The sequence below is a fragment of the Crassostrea angulata genome, chromosome 7 (assembly GCF_025612915.1).
Source record: "Crassostrea angulata isolate pt1a10 chromosome 7, ASM2561291v2, whole genome shotgun sequence".
NCBI lineage: Eukaryota > Metazoa > Mollusca > Bivalvia > Ostreida > Ostreidae > Magallana > Magallana angulata.
Genome location: NC_069117.1, coordinates 9,814,603 through 9,836,147, shown reverse-complemented (window position 1 = coordinate 9,836,147; position 21,545 = coordinate 9,814,603). Strand labels below are relative to the sequence as shown.

Genomic DNA, 21,545 nt, shown 5'->3' with positions numbered 1-21,545 from the left:
TATGTAAAGCAGGATTAATGAAATATGAGACCAAAAAAAAAAACTAGTACAGGTTAGTACTTACTCTCGGAGTGCTGGTTGTAGCTCAGAATCCCAACTAAATGTTCCATTTTCCACCGAAACAACAGAGTCTAATAACAAAATATAAGTTAAAACCTTGAAATTGTTATATGCTTTAAGACAAAATTACATCAAAATGGAGTGCAAAGTATTCAGTGTTTTAGTGTTATACCTGATTTTGGTTCATGCTGAACTGCATTTGGATCCAAATCACCATTTTTCAAGAACTTGGAAATTCTTCCTATAGACACATTAGCCTGCCAAAATTAAATGAAAGCCAAATGTAAAAAATATAAAAAATATCACAGTATAATTAGTCTGACAAAGGTATCGAAAGACTAATTAATTAAAGAAAAAATATGTTTCAGTTGGTGAATGTATTAGAATGTTTAACCTCATAGACCCTGTAATTTTCACCTGTATGACATATGAGATCATCATTGGCAGCAGGTTGATGGGAAACCTTAGAATGTTGAACAGAGCCAGGGAAGTGAAGGCTTTCTGGGCACTCAGGTAACCTGTGTCCGAGGTAAACACGTAGGTCAAAAAGGTCACAAGCGTCACCTGAAAGAAAAAAAAAAACAAATCATTCAGGGTCATTAGAGGAAAAATATACCATCTTTTATAAAACTGCCTAAAATATTCACACATATATTATTGTTTTAACTAGTGGGTATTGTTTTTTTTATACAAAAAAACACATGTCTCCCCTTTTCTCCAAGGATTGTAATATGGGGCAAATTTAATTAGTGAAAAAGAATGAAGTCAGCTATATGTTAGATATCATCCATATATGATACAATTTAGAAAATGAATTAACTTGAGACACAAGATTGGTCAAGGTCAAAAATTTTGATGGCGTGAATTTCTTCTTAATACCATCTACTTACGTTCCAAGTTTAAAGTCTTAATGTCAAAAGGTATCCAAGTTACCACCCAGACAAAATTTTATTATTTATTCTTAATTTGACCTTGAGTAAAACAAGGTCAAGGTCAAATATTAATCAATAGTACACCTCAGTGTATTATAATTGTTCTTTGTGTAAAGTTTGAAGTCCTTCTGTCAAAGAATATTTAGGAGGTGAACAATGAAGTTTTTTCTAATTTGACCTTAAATAAATTTTTTAGGTCAAGGTCAAAAATTTTGGTAAGGTTCAATTGGACTATATACCATCTATCTATGATACAAGTTAAAAGATTATATGATTAAGGTGTCTTGTGTTATGGTCCAGACTATATTTTTTATAAAACGCTTGACCTTGAAGAAAATAGGTCAAGGTCAAAAATTTTGATGGCGTGAATTTCTTCTTAATACCATCTACTTACGTTCCAAGTTTGAAGTCTTAATGTCAAAATGTATCCCAGTTACCACCCAGACAAAATTTTATTTTTTATTCTCAAGTTGACCTTGAGTAAAACAAGGTCAAGGTCAAATATTTATCAATAGTACACCTCAGTGTATTATAATTGTTCTTTGTGTAAAGTTTGAAGTCCTTCTGTCAAAGAATATTTAGGAGGTGAACAATGAAGTTTTTTCTGATTTGACCTTGAAATAAAATTTTAAGGTCAAGGTCAAAAATTTTGGTAAGGTTCAACTGGACTATATACCATCTATCTATGATACAAGTTAAAAGTTTGTATGTTAAAGGAGTCTTGTGTTATAGTCCAAACTCTATTTTTAATAAAACGCTTGACCTTGAAAAAGAAAATAGGTCAAGGTCAAAATTGTTGATGGTGTGCACTTATTCTCAATACCATCTACCTACGTTCCAAGTTTGAAGTCTTAATGTCAAAAGGTATCCAAGTTACCACCCAGACAAAATTGAATTATTTTTTTCTCAAGTTGACCTGAGTAAAACAAGGTTAAGGTCAAATATTTATCAATAGTACACCTCAGTGTATTATAATTGTTCTTTGTGTAAAGTTTGAAGTCCTTCTGTCAAAGAATATTTAGGAGGTGAACAATAAAGTTTTTTCTGATTTGACCTTGAAATGAAATTTTAAGGTCAAGGTCAAAATTTCTAGTAAGGTTCAATAGGACTATATACCATCTATCTATGATACAAGTTAAAAGTTTGTATGTTTAAGGTGTCTTGTGTTATAGTCCAAACTCTATTTTTATAAAACGGTTGACCTTGAAAAAGAAAATAGGTCAAGGTCAAAAACTTTGGTGGCGTGCACTCCTTTTTAATACCATATACCTATGTTCCAAGTTTGAAGTCTTAATGTCAAAGGGTATTTAAGTTACGGCCTGGACAAATTTGGATGAAGAAGAATAAGAAGAACTAAACACGATCTCGTTGCGAGCAACGAGGAGGTCTTCCGTCTGATTTTAGAATTTGAGATATATGTTCGATCTTGATTTTGCTATTTAACAGCTAAACATGATTTAAAATAGAAAAACAGGGTCTACATTCTAAGGGCCAGATACTATTTTGTTTCAGGGATAAGAGCTTTGTTCAACAAATGTTTTGAAATTCGTCACCGTTCTTGAGATATCTGAGAAAAAAAACTTTCAGGGGCCAGTCCATTATCTCCTTATTGGAGCCGCTGAACCAAATTTTGAAGGTTGCATTTTGTAAAGTACATCATTTTGAGCATCTTTTCTTCTATACTGCATTTCAAAAAATTTTACTTTTTGAGATTTAGGTGGTCATAGTTTATGGACTCTTGACCCCTAAAATATCATTATTACATAACACATGAATAAATCATTACATTACTTGGACACAGAACTGTAAAATAAACATATTTGCTTTTATAGCCTTTCATTTAATTTCCCTCAGTAAAGAGCTACAGATAAAAGATTTTAGAGCCCTTAAGTTCTCTAATTTGAGGGGCCAGCCCCCTTTTTTGATATCAAATAAAATGTCATTTAAATCTGAACACATTTTGTTCAACAACTGTTTAGAAATTCGTTACCGTTCTTGAGATATATAGGAAAGAACATTTTAGGGGCTGATCCCTAAACTCCTTATAGGGACAGCTTAACGAAATTTTGGAAATTGTATATAATTTAATACATCATTTTGAGCATATTTTCTTCTATACTGCATTTCAAAATATTTTTCCTTTCTGAGATATATGTGATCAAAATTCTGGACTTTTGGCCCCTAAAAACCCCTAATTACGTAACACATGATAAAATCATTACATTGCTTGGATACATAACTGTAAGATAAACATATTTGCTTCTATAACCGTTCTCAAAATACCCCTCAGTAAAAGGCTACAAATAAAAGACTTTAGATCCCTTTGGACCCCTAATTTTAGGGGCCAGCCCCTTTTTCTTGATATCTAATAAAAGGTCATTTAAATCTGAACACATTTTGTTCAACAACTGTTTAGAAATTCGTTACCGTTCTTGAGATATATGGGAAAGAACATTTTAGGGGCCGATCCCTTAACTCCTTATAGGGGCCGTTTAACGAAATTTTGAAAATTACATATGATTTAATACATCATTTTGAGCATCTTTTCTTCTATACTGCATTTCAAAATAGTTTTCCTTTCTGAGATAAATGTAATCAAAATTCTGGACTTTTGGCCCCTAAAAACCCCTAATTACGTAACACATGATAAAATCATTACATTGCTTGGATACATATCTGTGAGATAAACATATTTGCTTCTATAACCGTTCACAAAATACCCCTCAGTAAAAGGCTACAAATAAAAGACTTTAGAGCCCTTTGGACCCCTAATTTTAGGGGCCAGCCCCTTTTTCTTGATATCTAATAAAAGGTCATTTAAATCTGAACACATTTTGTTCAACAACTGTTTAGAAATTCGTTACCGTTCTTGAGATATATGGGAAAGAACATTTTAGGGGCCGATCCCTTAACTCCTTATAGGGGCCGTTTAACGAAATTTTGAAAATTACATATGATTTAATACATCATTTTGAGCATCTTTTCTTCTATACTGCATTTCAAAATAGTTTTCCTTTCTGAGATAAATGTAATCAAAATTCTGGACTTTTGGCCCCTAAAAACCCCTAATTACGTAACACATGATAAAATCATTACATTGCTTGGATACATAACTGTAAAATAAACATATTTGCTTCTATAACTGTTCACAAAATATCCCTCAGTAAAGGGCTACAGATGAAAGTCTTTAGAGCCCATTGGTCCCCTAATTTTAGGGGCCAGCCCCTTTTTCTCGATATCAAATGAAAGGTCTTGTAAATATAAACTTTTTTTGCATTACATGTGTTAACAAAATATTTTTCAGAAAAGAGATAAACCAAGAAAACCATGAAAAATTACGACGTTTTTTTAGTCTCAATTTTCGGGACCAGGCGAGCTTTAACGCCTTTTGAGCATGACAAATTTGAATGCCAAATTGCACATCTACAATCTCTTGTCTACAATCCCTGAAAGTCTGAACTCAATATCTTTTACCGTTTAGGAGGAGATCCCTGGACAAGCCGACCCTCTGAAAATTACTAAAACGTCATTTTCTCAAGAACGGAAATGACGTCATCAAAATAAAAAAATGTATATTAAGTTCGGACTAATATCTATTAGATCTGAAAGTTTCACGAAAATCGGTTAAGCCATTTCCGAGAAATCGCCTGCACAAATTTTGTAAGAAAAAAAAAAATAATAATAATAGGGAAAAAGAAACCGAACGAAAACAAGAAGGTCTTCCGTTGGAAAACGGAAGACCTTAATAAGAAGAAGAAAAAGAAAGTCGACAAAAACAATATGTCTCCCCTTTGAAAGGGGAGACATAATTCCTCTTACCAGAAACGGGGCTGTTGTGAAGGAAAAGGAGCTAAAGGCACTGTAAAGGGCATTCTTCTTCAGAATATTTGTTTCCTTGGTCCGGATTTCTTGTATTTTATCTTGGAAAGATGGTTCCCAGGCATACAGTTTCAACACCTGACAAGGAATATACATGTAATACATCAATAAAGTATCAGTAGAGAATTCATCTGTGAACATATACATGTACATGTATACTAGTATATAGGCTATTAAATAAATTAATGTAAATAATAATCTATAGGTATACTAAAATTAGTATAAGTTGAGGTTTGGCACTGTGTTAAGTTTGAATACTGTTTTAGGTTTTGGATATTAGTTTCAAACTGTTATTATGTTCAAGAAGTTCTTTTGAAATTTATGGCCAACATAAACACATATACAGTGGGGCTTGAGATATCCAGACGCCAGTTATCTGGATGCTTTAATTTATGGATTATTTTATTTGGAAGGGATTTTTTTTATCATTTGGGATAACAACAGACACATTTTATATTTTTAGATGCTTCACCTATCCAGACATTTGGACTCGAGACAGAGAGCGCCCGGATAAATGAGGCTCCACTAAAGTATGTACATGTACCTTCATTCCATTCAACACCTCAGACATAAGCTTCAGACGTTTGTCCTTGAACTTCATCAGGTCAACCTGAAGTTTTCTTTGTTTCATTGAAATCACTGCATTGACAGGAATAAGCAGCAACATGAGGCCCAGACCTATAAACAGAAAGATAAACCACCCATCTCACTAAGTTGTACCCATCAGATGCTGTTAAAGCCAATGTCCAACAAGTGATCAGATAATCACTTCAAAATCAAATGCTTAAAAAGCTTCTTATCGAAAGATATTTATCATGATCCCGAAAACAGGGTTTATTGAAATAAAATAAAATAGCAAACATACATAAATGTACAAGTTATGAAACTGAATATTTTGGTACATATACCTTTATTCATTCTTTTATTTTTTTTCCTACAGTTACTTACAGATATCAATTGCACAACTTTTAAATGTTGACTTGAATATTGCTTTGTTATTTAACATGTATACACTACATTCGTTTCATTGCATTATTGTGAAGTTTATGATTAAATCATACACAGGATTTAGACATATCAAAAGCAATCCAAATGATCCTTATCATATGTGCAACAAGTAAACCACCACTCTCTTCATCCAATGTGTGTATCATGAGAGCAATAGAAGAGCTAAATGTACTCAATAATACACCTCAATGATGATATCCTACAAGACTATTGACATGAATGCATCAATTTTTCAATTGGACATTCATGAAAACTAATAAATTTCAAACTTGAAATAAAATGCATAAAATTTGTAATATGTACTCAAGATTTCAAGGTGAGTAGGTACACATATGTATGTATTACATTTATATGACTATTACCTGCCAGGACAGATGGTCCCAGCTGAATCCACAGTAAGTACATGGCCAGTGTGATCTGCACCGGGGCTGACCAGATCATCCACAGATATCCACTCAGGTCCTGCATCCGCTGACAATCCACTGACATCAGGTTCACGATCTCGCCTACAGTGGACGTTTTCCTGGCCTCATTATTCATGGTTAAAGACTGAAAAAGATAAAGTGTCTGATTGTTATACTTGAATTAAAACAAATAAATAATTTCTTTACATCCCCACATCCCTCATAAGATATACCATATATCCGGTAATTTTCGCGATGATCTAATTTTCACTTTTTTTGCGATCTTTTTTAAATCACAAAAAATATTAAACTGAGGCATATTTAAAATGCTTGACATTTTCCCTATTTTGCAAATTTTGTGACACCCGAATAAAAAAGGATTTACGGTAGTGCGAGATTGTTATACTTGAAATAAAAATAAAATCATTCCTCATAAAAAATGACATTCATGTTTTTTTTTTAACTTTCTTCTAAATATCAACCTCTTAATACTGACCAGTACAAATATGTATGTATGACAGGCTGTCATTGCTTAATCATTCATTCTCACTGTCTCCTTCACTATCTTTACCATATTGCTTGAAAAGCTTGGCAAAAGTAGTTTCCAGCTACTGGTACATGTAATTTTAGCTCAGATCAAACAGAGGAAAAAACTGAGGAAAAGTTCCAACATCTGAGCAAGATTTTCAATATACCACAATGTAATGAGTGAATCACCTTCTTGTAGACAGCAGCAATAAGAGCAGATCGAATCCTCATTCCAAGTGTCATTCCTATGTGGAAATTTTGGTGGAAAAATGTTGACTGTAATAGGGCAATAAGGAAGAATCCCAGAGCGTACACATATCCTTTCCATTCATATTCATTTTTGTTGGTGTTTTTATTTTCAACGTACTCTATCAGCACACTGCAAAATAAAACTATAAAGCTGATTAGAAGGTTCTGAAAAAATAGTATGGACATTTTTCAAAGTTTAAAAACACTAATTTTTAATTTGTTTAATAAGCATGATAAATTTCATATAAATTTTAAAACATTCACAACATTGTGACAAGAAATTTAAAACATGTTTGATATGACTTTTTTGGACTGCTTTTCAAACAAGAGGCCCAGGGGCCACATCGCTCACCTGAGCCACAATTGCCTTAACTCTGATCAAATTAACATTACAATATCAAAATCACAGTATCTTGACAACTTAGTACAGTAGATTTTGCTAAAAAAAATTAAAATCTGCTAATTTTTTGGGGGGTAAATACCAAGCCCCTTTTGTTGTTGTACCTGTAAGAAGGTTTTTTCCTATTCCAATATACCACCCCCCCCCCCCTCCCCATTTTGTGGCCCCACTTTTCTCTAGGGAATCATGGTTTCATTAAACTTTAATCAGCACAACTTGTGCTTTCACACAAGTTACTGCTTTTTGGACTGAAAACTTTCCCAGAATAATTCAAAAGATTTTCTCTATATATTCCTATGTAAAAATTCATCCTGCCATTGCGGCCCATCCTACCCCCCAGGGACTATGACTTAGCAAAATTGAATTTACACTACCTAAGGATGCCTCCACACAAGTTTAAGTTTTTCTGGCCAAATAGTTTTTAAAAAGAAGATTTTTAAAGATTTTCTCTATATATTCCTATGTAAAAACTCATCCCCCACTGTGGCCTCACCCTGCCCCTGGGGACTATGATTTAACAAACTTGAATCTATACTATTGAGAATGCTTCCACTCAAATGTCAAATTTGGGCTTTCCTGGCCTAATATGTTTTGATAAGAGGACTCTATATATTCCTTTGTTTAATTTTCCCCAAATTGTGGCCCTGCCCTACCCCCAGGGACCATGATTTGAACAAACTTGAATCTACACTATCTGAGGATGCTTTCTAGCCAATTTGAGCTTTCCCAGCCTTATACTTTTTTTAAAGAAGATTTTTTTACAAATTTTCTCTATATATGCATATATAAGAATTTATCCCCCCATTGTGGCCCCGCCCTACCCCCAGGGACCATGATTTGAACAAACTTGAATCTACACTATCTGGGGATGCTACCACTCAAATTTGAGCTTTCCTGGCCTAATGGTTTAAAAAAAAATTTTTTAAGATTTTATATATATATTCCTATGTAAAAATCCTTTCCCCCATTGTGGCCTCACCCTACCCCCAGGGACCATGATTTGAACAAACTTGAATCTACACTACCTGAGGATGCTTCCACTCAAATTTGGGCTTCCTGGCCTAATAGTTTTTGAGAAGAAGATTTTTAAAGATTTTCTCTATATATTCCTATGTAAAACTTTATTCCCCAAAATTGTGGCTCCACCCAACCCACGGGGACCATGATTTGAACAAACTAGAATCTACACTACCTGAGGATGCCTCCACACAAGTTTAAGCTTTTCTGGCCAAATAGTTTTTGAAAAGAAGATTTTTAAAGATTTTCTCTATACATTCTTATGTTAAAATCCATTCCCCCATTGTCACCCCACCCTACCCCTGGGGACCATGATTTGAACAAACTTGAATCTTCACTACCTGAGAATGCTTCAATACAAGTTACAGCTCCTCTGGCCTAATAGTTTTTGAGAAGAAGATTTTTGAAAAATACCAACAAATTTTCTATAATTCTAAATTATCTCCACTTTAAAGAGGGGTGGCCCTTCATTTGTACAAATTTGAATCACCTTCACCCAGTGATGCTTTGTGCCAAGTTTGGTTGGAATCTGCCCTGTGGTTCTGGAGAAGAAGATGAAAATGTGAAAAGTTTACAATAACGCCACCAACGCCAACGACGACAGACAACGGACAAATTTTGATTAGAAAAGCTCACTTTAGCTTTCAGCTCTGGTGAGCTAATAATATTTCGAAACATTGACAAATCATTTTATAAAGCATGCATTGAACAAAATGCATTAATGTTCAGATTTCATTGTCAGTGATATCTTCTTAGTGTGAAAAAAGTTTTAAAATATAATATATGTATAACAATAAACATACATGTATATCCATAACACATGCTCATTCCTTCATCCAATTGTATTGCGGTTTTTTTTTATTAATTTCCGTTTACCTTAATAGAGAAGGACTGGCCATTTGTAAGAGATCATAGAGGAATTTACAACCCCAGGCCTTCAGGAAGTCTGGCCCATAGGTCTTAGCCAGCACTTTGAACAGGGACGCCCCTTTCTGTTGCTTCTTCTTGGGGTCCTTGATTTCTACAGTGGTAGAATATGTCCGACTGGAGGTTCCAACCAGCGGGGTTCTCTCTGACGCTTGCAGGTGGTGTTGTGCCTTACCCACTTGAAAGGTCACATTTTGTCTACAAAATAAAAAACAATTTTGTACCCCAAAATTTTTTTTAGAGCATGTATCACTACAACAACTTTTTACCAAAAAAAGTTGACATCAATGTTAATGTATTTCATAAACAAGATCTTCTTCATTTATAAATTTCATCTAAGTCAATCAAATATGTAACTTTCCAGTAGCTATCTGGAAAAATTAACTTGAAATTAAATGAAAGCAATATCATACATAACATGCAAAACCATTATCTATCAGTATGGATAATTTACTTTGTAGATCTATACATGTATGTTTATAATCATTTGTTTTAAGATTCAAGCAGTGGTAATATGAGAGATCAATATCTATATACAGGTAATGAAAAGACAGACATCACGAAGAATAGCCATCAAAATCTCCATTCCACCAGAGCAAACCAATCCATGAAATCTAAGCAAGGCAAAGAAGTAAACTGCTTGTGATGACCTATTGATCTCCAGAAGCATTTACCCCTGAACCATGATAGTTGCTATTTACATGTTTAAGGGATGATTTACAATATAAAGACAGGTAAAAGATGAAAAAAGAATAATCAAAAATGTGTCATATAATTTCAAAATGGTGCAAACTCTAGTGGAGCAACCGATAATTTGAAACGCAAAAATGATTTTAACAAATACTTCTACCAGTATTAGTAAAAGTTAGCTGCAGAGTTTCAAAAGTGATGAAATGTTGGTACTGGTGAAACTACAGGCATGTATTTTTATTTATAAAACCATATTTTATTCACATGTACAAAAATCAGAGATGAATGTGTATTCATATCCTGTGCTGACCTTGGTATGCATCGAGTGTATGCATCACAAAAGTTTATCAAATGATATAGTTCATGTATTAATTGCTAATGCAAAATTGAAAATCTTGATGTGGCTGAGTTTAATAAATATTTCTGGTAAGAAGTGTACTATACAAAAGCACACATCACACTTTGTGTATCATTGTAAGACAGTTAGGTCTGCAGCTAACTTGCAGCACAGAACTAAAACTTAAAAACCAATTGTTAGTGAAAATTAAATAGCTATAAATAGTATAAATATGAAGAATTACTATGGAATAATTGAATTTCTGGTGGCTCGGTTTTGGCAGAATTGATCAACACTTTTCAACAATAAATTTACATCTTGAGCAAATTATAAAGTTAACATACTAGTCTTTCAACATTCATTGTCACTGTCAATTTGATTAAGTTACATGTACATCCACATGAACCTTTAGAAAATTGGCCAAGCATGAAAACAGGCCTCCATGAATTCAAATGATTCCACAGTAAAATTAAGCAGTAAAGTTCAATAAAATCCTGCACTGCTAATACATGTAACACTGGTAAAGACTTATGATTAAATTACAGGAGTGGCTACAAAAAGTTTTAAATCTTTACCGCCCACTTGGTGCACTTGATTTTCTTCTAAGTCAAAGAGTAAGATAAAACATTTACATTATAGTAAGTAAGTAAATAATTAATCATAGCAATATGTGCTATCATAACAAATTACACATATATAATACAAAATAAATAATGAAACGTTCGGCCCATTTGGCCCATATATCTATGTAAATAGAATTATAAGATATATACACATATTACGCATTGTCTTTGTTTATACAATAAAGATTTCTGTACTGGTATGTTCCAAGTAAGTATTTAGATGTTTGTCTAGGAAAATTCGACAATAGGAAAATGATGGAGTCTAATTATAAGTAAGACATTACTAATGTTGGATTGTATCCGATTTTATCAAATAATTCCATTCTATACATGTACTAATGACAATTCAATCTACAATATAAACAGCATAATTTTGTTTTCTGTATTCATTTAAATGCTGGTTTCAATATTGATGTTATATTACTTACTCTGTTTTTCTGTACTTTGACACTTCCTTGTCCCACTGTTCTTCAAACTGAGGAATTACTCTGTCACTGGCATCTCTGGGATTGAGGTCAAATAGGTCATCTTCTGTCAAGTCCTTCTTGTATGCGTTAATGATTAAGCTACAAGCAGGTGCACAAGATCATGTTTGTGACAGTGTGTACATATACATGTACATCGATATTTACATCAAAATTTAATAGGAAATCTCTACATGTATCTCCAGAAAAGAAAAAAAAACAAGATGCCTTGAATATACTTCATGTTTAACTAATCCTAAAGGTTTTTTTTAAAGATATTTAACTTTTGTTACATGCATTACTAGTATTTTGAAGCACCTTCATATCATCAAACCAATATAAATTCAGTCATTCCCACATACCTATTCATCCACCAATATGTCAATCTGCTTAATATTGAGGACTTGGTTTCAGGGCAAGGTTTCTAGAAATAATTGAGATAACATGTTTGAAAATTCAAATGCACTCTCAACATTAAAGTACATCTCGTTGTAAATGATTAAGATGGGATTTTCTAAAAAGCAGATGGATTTTTTAATTACTTAAATTTTAATTAAATTACCACTCAAGGCACTGTATACATATGAATTTATAACCCTTTGTAAACATTTAATCTTGTTTGGTTCTTTTCATAAATTGGTCAGCTCATTGCAAAAATCATCTACTAATTTCTTTAAGATTTCATGTACGTATAACATGTTCTGAGGTTCACACAAGTTAAATATTAATAAGTATATTTGTTTTCCGTACTCTTCCTAGTTCATAATAGCCCCTCCTTGTCACTTTCTCTGCGATACAGTGAAGAACCAACTGGATGAAAAGGAAACTCCAGGAGATGTAGAACAAAACAAACCTGTCCAGGTCATAATTGTACACCTACATTAAAAAACAAAAAATCTCTCCATACATGTACATAAACTGACACCATGATATTCCTTACCAAAAGAGACAACAGTCAGCAACTTGTTCCTAACATTTCAAAAAATAAAAAAATACATGTAGGTACATGTAGCATTGAACTGTAGCTATTTGAATATCCTCGTGAATTAGAGTTTTTAAAATTTAAACACTGAACAAAATATCACACAGTATAGTATAACATTAAATTTATGGCTATTTACAAAAACCTTCCAATTTATATTTTACTCAGGTTGATAACCATAACTTTGCATTTTAATTGGGATATACCTTTTCTTCTATGTAAGTGTAAAATGGAACAATTCCTGCCAATGTCATCAACAGAAAAAATACAAACAAGACGCCAGAGGTAATGAACCCCTTGCCCCTCTCCAGCTGTATCAGTACTGCTGATAGCATCTGAAAAATAATGAATAACACAGAATATGTACACTCAGTAAACAGTCATCAATGACAGTAACATTTAGTAACACTTAAAGCTTAAAGTCATTGGTTGGAATCCTACTGTAAATAAGTCATGTTATTTTCATAATTGTCTAGCTATGAACGATATGTTCTTCTCATGTTGTATGAAGGTAATAACCAGTCTAAAAGTGATAATTCCATCTTTCTTTGTCTTTTAACAGTGTTTTTTTTTGTACATCTTAAACACTTTCTGTTTTCAATACATGTACCGGTACACTGTTTGCTTAATTTGTCAACAATGTGACCAAAGAGCATTTTCATATGAATGAGAAAATGGCAATAACGATTTACTTAATCAGTTATTCATAAAACTGAGATGACAATGAGAAACTGCTGGAAAATATTAAAATATATTTTAAATCACAAATAAATTTGCTTATGTATGATATTTTATTCAAACAATCTTGCCTAAAAATATTTGTATTTGAAATTTCGGTTACATCTCTAGTGCTCATATGCAGTAAATGTAAATGTCTTTGGGTTTTTTCCCATTTTAGGAAAAAATAGCAGAGCATATACGAAAACTTACATAAGATCCAACTTTAATAGCCAGTGCCACATACACTGCAGTAACTGTAGTTTTGTGTAAGGATTCATGGTCACTTGCAGATTTAATGAGTTCCACAGCACTTAAGAAAGCTAGCATCAAACTCAAAAACTAAAAAAAAAGAGAAGAGTTCTTTTTTTTAATCCAATGCTCAAGCATTCTAATGTTTTAAAACAGAATGCAGGTAAAACATCAAAGTACCTACTACTAAGCATATATCTAATAATGAATGCACACATATCTAACTTTTGATTTTGAAGAAAATTAGCATGCATATTGAATGAAAATAGGATTTATTAAGAAAGTTTCCTACACTTTTGGAGACATTTAGCCAGTTCAGTGGGACTGGTGGTACATCATCATCTTTGGAAGAGAGAAGGGCAGGCAGATAGAATGGGAGGGTGGCCCACAGAAACCCACAGGGCACCCACACTAACAGTGTGTTCTGAAAGCAGTCTGTGAACTGTGGGTAGTAGTTGTTTAACAACAAAGTCTCATTCTGTAACAGAAAAAGCATAAAATTGTCAGGTTTTTTTTCTAATAAAACATCATTTAAAGCTATGCTCAAATCAGTATAGTTTTTATAAAGACGGTTTCAATTTGGGTTGAGACCTTCAACAGGTTGGGCACCAACCCCCGTTTGGTGGCTGGAGTCCCATTTGGTGGTTAAATGCCTGAACGGTATACCTATTTTACCTACCAAATGGGACTCATTTTCGTTCAACTCGGATTACGTTTTTCTGGAGGAAAGGCGCATCATGTTTATTAGCGGGGCAAGTACTCTGACATGTTTGCTTCATAATTAAACATTCGTTTAAAAAAATTTATGTGTCGATTTTTCCGCACATGTGTTTAAAAAAAGGCCAAGATGAAATGCTCCCGGAAGTCGCGTATCAACCAAGTGTTTTGTCTTCTAATAGATCGATTTTAATCATAGTACGACATGGCCTCATTCCTTGAACTCTTTACTTTCAATTTCTATCATCCGAGCAAATGGAAAACAATTCCAGCCAATCAAAACAATGATCTTTAAGTGCGTGTCAGAAGCTAATTTAGGTATGGAAGCCCAATTGCGCTATGTTAAATTTCGCAATAAAATGAATTGCGCCTTTCCTCCAGAAAAACGTAATCCGAGTTGAACGAAAATGAGTCCCATTTGGTAGGTAAAATAGGTATACCGTTCAGGCATTTAACCACCAAATGGGACTCCAGCCACCAAATGGGGGTTGGTGCCCAACCTGTTCAATACATGTCATTTACACAAGAGATGTTTGCATGCATTTAAAGTACAATCATTACTCATATTTACACACAGCCCGTTTACTTGCTGACATTCAATGTTCAAGTTAAGGAGTTTTTCTAGGGGCTTTAAACTTGATTCAGAATTTCAGATTGATATACTTGCCCATAATGTTCCATTGCAAAATTCTTCAAACCCGTCCACCATGGCTGCAGTTCGCTCAAAAATATGGCTCTTCAAAACATTTCTTTTTATATGAGCACACCTATTACAAAGTGAAAATGTGCTTTATCACCAATGCTCTAGATATTCACATGCGTTGAAGAATAACTATATATAGTCTGATTCCAGGTTCTGGATAATGACCCCCTTTTACTTTGTTTTGTAATATTCACAATTCTCGTTTCATTTGTATACAAATTAGTTTTTGTGCATTTCAAGAAGTTGTTTTAATTTAAACAGTTCTGTAAGATTCACAAACCTATGCGGTAAAGGTCCGCTTTAGTCCAACCAATATTTTGCACGGCGAGTCGATCCGACGACGTCTGTTTGCACGGAGAAGGCCGAGCCCGATTACAAAAACATCTTGACATTACGGCGCAGAACGAAATAGAACATGCATTTATTTCAATTTAAAGTCCACAACAGACAAGTATGAAATTATAACATGCCAATAAAAACTATAATAGTTAGTGAAGTAAATGTTATGACATTGCTCTTTCCAACAATATTAAAAGGAAAACAATGCCGGTATAAATCTTGTTTGGGGGGGGGGGGGGGGGGGTGTAATGTAAACTTTTCAAAGTAAACTTCTGAACAAACAAACACACAAGAGAATAATGGTCAGTCACCTTGATAACAAAATCTATTAAAATCTAATTGCCTACGTAAAAATTGATATATTTCTTAATAATTCAATATATCCCTAAAAGACGATGTCCATTATTTCAAGTTGAGAAACATCCGTTGTTTAACTATGTACTATAGAGTAACTACTGTCCTTTCTAATACAATTTAGTTCAACAAATGAAATACATGTATACATGACTATACTGCTATAGCCATGTTGTATATTTCATTTGTTGTAAATATACGATATTATTATAAGTGTTAGCTGGATGATTTGTTCATGATATAGAAAACAAATGTATTCAGATTATTCTGAATTATCTATCACATGTGCCCAACCAGGTACTTAAATTTACATATCCTATTGAATTCTGACGGATGCATACAGAGTAGGCAAGATAAGTACAATTTTACATCTAGATTGTCAGTGCAAAACAGTAAGATTAGATTTTAATGAATCTTTATAAATGTGTTAATTGCTGCGGCTAGTTTCGTGTATTTCCCGTTACAGGAAAACCAAAAGAAAACCTGTTCCTTACATCTAGACTTGTATCTTCAGAAAACTATGATCATAACTGATTATAATGAACGTGTGGTTTGTATGTTTTAAAATTCTTTTATGAAAAGACAATTTTGATGAATTGACTTTTTTTTCAATATTATTATATCTTTGAAACCGATTGAGATTTTTTAAATTCTATTTTCTCGATATAAAGTCCCTAATTTAATGACATTAGGCCTAACAACAGATCAAATGCTTGTTCATTCAGAATTTTTATACTGTACACTTTCGAGGTTCGAGAAAATAAGTTGGTCAAGAGGTGTATACAGAAAAAAAATCAGTTATTAGATTTAGATATATAAACGGGGACATACATTTTTTTAAAAGTATACAGGATGAGTGCACAACAATAGACGACATGTCAAACAAAAATAAAATTATTCTTATGACATAATAAAAGTCTTCTAATTAGATTGAAATAATGTGTCATGCAAATATACCTCCAATTAAAAGAACAATCAAACTGAAATACTGATTTATTGACAATTATCATTCAACAGTTGTTTTGTTCACAGAATTAATACACATTCAGTTATCACTCAAAGATTCTTTCTTTGATATATTCTTTTTTATCAAATTGGTCGTTAAAAGAGTCAAGGATTTTAAACAGTGTCATTAATGGTTCTTTTGTTGAATTAATGAATCCATTTGGAGTCTTCGTGCAGCGCGCTGATGCCGTGTTGGTTTGATGCCTTATAATTGAAGTGTCAATTTCCTGTCAGCGCCTGAACCTTTGATTGGGAACACGTGACAATACCTGTTGAAAAATAGCATGTTTTCGTTAGTCTTTGGCCTTTGAAGTGAAAGATCTACAAATATTGACGAGCACAGGAGCGGATCTACAGAGAGAGAGAGAGAGAGAGAGAGAGAGAGAGAGAGAGAGAGAGAGAGAGAGAGAGAGAGAGAGAGAGAGGTAGGTTATGTATTTCTAAACATAATTCATTTATTTTTCATTTATTTTTTTTCATGCCTTTTTGCATGAAATGAAAATCCCGCTCTTAGGTTACTATATCTGGCATTGCTAAAATATTATAACATAATATATGCTACAATTTTTCATTCTCTATTCAAAAATAGTTTAAGATTAAGACCACACTATTTATTATTGATTTTATCCAAAATGCTGAAACTGCTAATTACTTTCAAAGTCATGAAGATCGATATAAAGTTTTTTACATTCTTGCCACATGTATATATCGGGTAACATTTTTTTTTTATTTTGCATCGTATAAATTACATAGTACAGTGTTAAATATCCTGAATCGTCCTGGTTATAAGAACTCAATTCAGTTTATTTCCTTAAGTTTTATTAGAATATACAAATAACATAATATACATTATATAAACATTCTATATTAAAATTACAATATGATACTCAGGTTTGAATTGATAATAGCGGGATAACGAGTAGTTTGATTCTTAGAAAATTCTAAAAAAAAAAAAAAAAAAAAAATTGTCGACAATCATACGAATGATGAATGCAAAAATGCGTGCTGTAACGTTTTCAATTATCAAATTATTTACAATCTAAATAGAACGAAATAAGGGGTAAAACTGTGTAGAGCAGTGGTGAGGAAAACTATTTTATGAATAACAAAAGAAAAAAATTTCATAGATTTTGTAAACTTCAAGCTACGTTATAAATTGAATAAAATGAATTTTGGCGTCTTTAATAGGGGACGTATTCAATTTTATTCATTATGGGAACCGCATACAGATAAAGAACTCGATTTTATATTCTGTCACAACCTTTTTGAAAAGTACTATCTCCAGTGAAATTAAATTCACAGGTTCATATTTCAAAATGATCCGAAGGATTTTCTACTGTTTGGGATCTATTTTCTTCAAGTCTTAAAAAGAGTAAATTTGGAAAATAAAAAAAAAAATTGAATATTTATAGATAAATTCATTTACTGGTCTAATCGATGCTTCCATATGTATTTAAATAGTCCTTTATCAGTTTATATTTAATTGTTTGTTGACAGAGAGATAACTATTATAGACAAAATGTATACTTCATTAAAATAGTACTTAAATAATCATACTTAAATCATTTTGGCATATCGATATGACTCTCAGAATTAATTGCAACTGTTATTTTCTTTTTTCTTAAATAATTTTGTTAGTGTTGAAAATAAATCAAATCAACAATAATACATGTACGTGTAACACAATACATGCGCTGACGGGTAAAATAGGGGGGGGGGAGAAAAAAATAAGAACAATTGACACTTAACTTAGATCTCTAACTCTCTCAGTCTCAATTTTAGTTTTGTAGCTACAGATAAACAGCTATATCAAAATGTGAAAAAGTTAACTATTGTTTTTAGAGGTTGTAAAACCAGTCAACAGTCAAACTCCCAAAAATCAGACGGAAGTCTAAAGCAATAATTTGTATTTTTTTTTTCATGATACAGTATTTAAAACCCTCAAGATCAACATCTTAATTCCGGCAATACAATATGAATATAACGTGCTGTTTTAACAAACCTTGAGTCCTCATATGGATATTTCTGTAGTAAGTTAAGTACGAACCTGTTTTGTTTTGCAACTTCTACAAGTCGGCCTGGACATCAAGGCTTTGTATGCACGTGTCTGATCTGCAGCTCACAAGATCTTTCCGTGGTCGGTATTGCTGGTGACATTGGGAAGGTTGTTTTTGCTGGAAGAAAACTTGACCAACATATACATGGTCGCGCGTCGCTTGTTGTGGAAAAGAAAATAGTCTCAAAGTTAAACAGGTTTGCATGTCGTGGCAAAACAACAGCCATGTTCTTAGCTTTCTGAACCAATATATCTTATGAGTTAAAGAATTGCTTCGAATGTATTTTATATAAAACAGTAAATATAATTGAATATTGACATTAATATGCATTTATATTTTAATGTATGCTCCCTTTTTTTCTTACCGTTTTTGTACGAGTGTATTTTTCACATCCGAAATAGATCAGTTTATTAATGTAATCCGACCTCTAATTTAAGAAGAATATGTTAATTGGAATTTGATTGAGAGTGACAATCAATGAAAGCAATGATATAACAGTATTACTCGTGACCAAAGTAAAATACACGCCCACAGATCAGATCATTCTAAACAAGTGATTCTATGTAGATCAACTTCTACAATGGCATCAATGAAAGCTATTTGCGTCAGAATGGTAACCACAGATACTTTAGTTGGACACTATAATTGTAAAATAATTTGGATAAATTAAAATCAGATGTTGATCATCATTATTCAGCGTTTCAAATTTATCCCAATAGCTCTATATTTATTTCACCTGAGAGAGAGCTTGCTCATATGTTTTTCAGTGATTGCTCAATGCTTGCTGTGAAAGTAAACATCAAGAGTAAATATGTCATAGAAATATTCAAGGTCGAAAAAAATATTTACACATTGGAGTTGCATTCACTCATTTGAATCCTTATTTGAAATTGAATGTTATGTATAACCAAGAGCAGTGTTTTTGAAACAATTCTAAACACATAAGCCCAATTACAAAATAGAAATCATAGGTAATCACAGATTACTAGTCTCACTGAGACGCGGCATCACCTTTATGAGGCATCACCTTCATGAGACCACCTTTATCATTTTATATGAAAATCATACTTAATGATCTTGGATAGTCATGGATACTGTTTTGACACAAAATCGTACATCGTACAATATCATAATATATAATACAATAAAGTATTATATGATACAATATCATATCACAAAATACATCATAATCATGTAACATATGATATTATATTGTATAATATAGTATGATATTGTATTGTTTGATACTGTATCGTATTTGATACATATATGATATTGTATCATATGATACAATATAATTTGATACAACATTGTATCATATCAAATGATACAATATCATGTGATAAAGTAAAATATTATAATACAATAATATATTATACATATTGTATCATATGATTTAATAATATATATAACAATATCATAAAATACAATTTCATGTGATATAATCATATAGTGCAATATCATATGTAACAGTATCATGTGATAATATAATAAATAAATAAAACAATATCATATTATTTCTAAAAGATAATATATACCAATTAAATTCATAGGTTTATTATCTAATTTTGTACCTTTTTCGTCAGTCTGTGTAAACCTGGATGCCATTGTATATAGGATCGTTTTATTACGTCACGGGCAAAGGGGGAGTCACTCCTAATATTTTTGGGCTTAAAAGTTATAGGTTTGGTTGAACGTTTGTGTTAAAAATAAGCTCAAATAACATTACGTCCGCCATGTTGCCGTATAAATTTTGATGCCTGCCGTGTAAAAAAATTTATAAGGCAATCACGTGACGTGATTCATCCAATGACGTCGAGACATTCTAGTCCGAGGCAAAGCAATATACAATATTGTATCATAAAATCCAATACCAAACATAACAATATCATGATACAATATCATATCATTAAACATAAAAAAAATTGATACAATATCATATCATATAACTATAACATATGATATCATATTGTATCATATTAAACAATAGTGTATCATATTATACAATACTTTATCAAAGGAATCATGTTATATTATTTAACAACACACCCATCTATTTATCAAGCAGGTTTGAGTGAGGTAGGAGATTTTTTTAGCATCTTTGATAATGGAGATCAGGCTCTGCATCTGAAGCCACCTCTGCATTTCATTTATGATTTAGTTAAATCAACTATGCAAGCTTTTATCTATAAAACATGTGACCTGTTCCAAAAACCTTAACCTTATCCAGCATCCAAAACCTATGGCTCAGATTCAGCATTCAAACCTGTTAGGTGCATCAGTATTATAAGACGCACCATCCATGCAAGTTTGGTGAAATTAGGACAAGTAATAACTAAGATATCATCATCAGAGGGCACATGTTTCAAAAACTTTAACCGGCTCTTTAAACCTTAACCTCATCCAGCATCTGAAACCTATGGCTCAGGTTCAGCATTGAAGCCTGTAGGCTGCATCTAATCATAAGACGCACCATCCGTGCAAGTTTGATGAAGTTAATACCAGTAGTAACTAAGATATAATCACCAGAGGGCACCTGCTCCAAAAACTTTAACCAGCTCTAAAAACCTTAACCTTCTCCAGCATCCGCAACCTATGACTCAGATTCAGCATTCAAGCCTGTCTGGAGCATCAGTATCATAAGACGCACCATCCTTGCAAGTTTGGTGAAGTTAAGACCAGTTGTAACTAAGATATAATCATCAGAGGGCACCTGCAACAAAAACTTTAACCAGCTCTAAAAACCTTAACTTCCTCCAGCATCCGAAATCCATAGCTCAGATTCAGCATTCAAGCCTATCTGGTGCATCAGTATCATAAGACACATCATCCATGCAAGTTAGGACCAGCAGTTACTTAGATATTGCTATCAAAGGGCACCTGCAACAAAAACTTTAACCT

The 21,545-nt window shown here is 32.7% G+C and overlaps 1 protein-coding gene across 3 annotated transcripts in view; it reads right to left on the bottom strand.

The window, feature by feature from the left end:
- LOC128192540 (multidrug resistance-associated protein 1-like) overlaps window positions 1-15,256 on the bottom strand; it is a 29,720-nt gene extending 14,464 nt beyond the window's left edge. Inside the window, exons 1-17 of one of the 3 annotated variants that reach the window (XM_052865290.1) lie at window positions 15,170-15,256; window positions 14,854-14,953; window positions 13,762-13,947; window positions 13,431-13,559; window positions 12,707-12,835; window positions 12,269-12,394; window positions 11,881-11,942; window positions 11,483-11,620; window positions 11,007-11,033; window positions 9,354-9,602; window positions 7,001-7,190; window positions 6,242-6,428; window positions 5,416-5,549; window positions 4,812-4,949; window positions 478-624; window positions 233-317; window positions 65-131 (exon numbers count right to left, since the gene is read on the bottom strand). In XM_052865290.1, coding sequence (XP_052721250.1) covers window positions 65-131; window positions 233-317; window positions 478-624; window positions 4,812-4,949; window positions 5,416-5,549; window positions 6,242-6,428; window positions 7,001-7,190; window positions 9,354-9,602; window positions 11,007-11,033; window positions 11,483-11,620; window positions 11,881-11,942; window positions 12,269-12,394; window positions 12,707-12,835; window positions 13,431-13,559; window positions 13,762-13,947; window positions 14,854-14,895 — 2,036 coding nt within the window. In that variant the 5' untranslated portion in view covers window positions 14,896-14,953; window positions 15,170-15,256. The remainder of the gene's footprint in view (window positions 1-64; window positions 132-232; window positions 318-477; window positions 625-4,811; window positions 4,950-5,415; window positions 5,550-6,241; window positions 6,429-7,000; window positions 7,191-9,353; window positions 9,603-11,006; window positions 11,034-11,482; window positions 11,621-11,880; window positions 11,943-12,268; window positions 12,395-12,706; window positions 12,836-13,430; window positions 13,560-13,761; window positions 13,948-14,853; window positions 14,954-15,169) is intronic. The other 2 variants (XM_052865291.1, XM_052865292.1) reach the window with 2 other exon arrangements.
- Window positions 15,257-21,545: the final 6,289 nt, after the last annotated feature.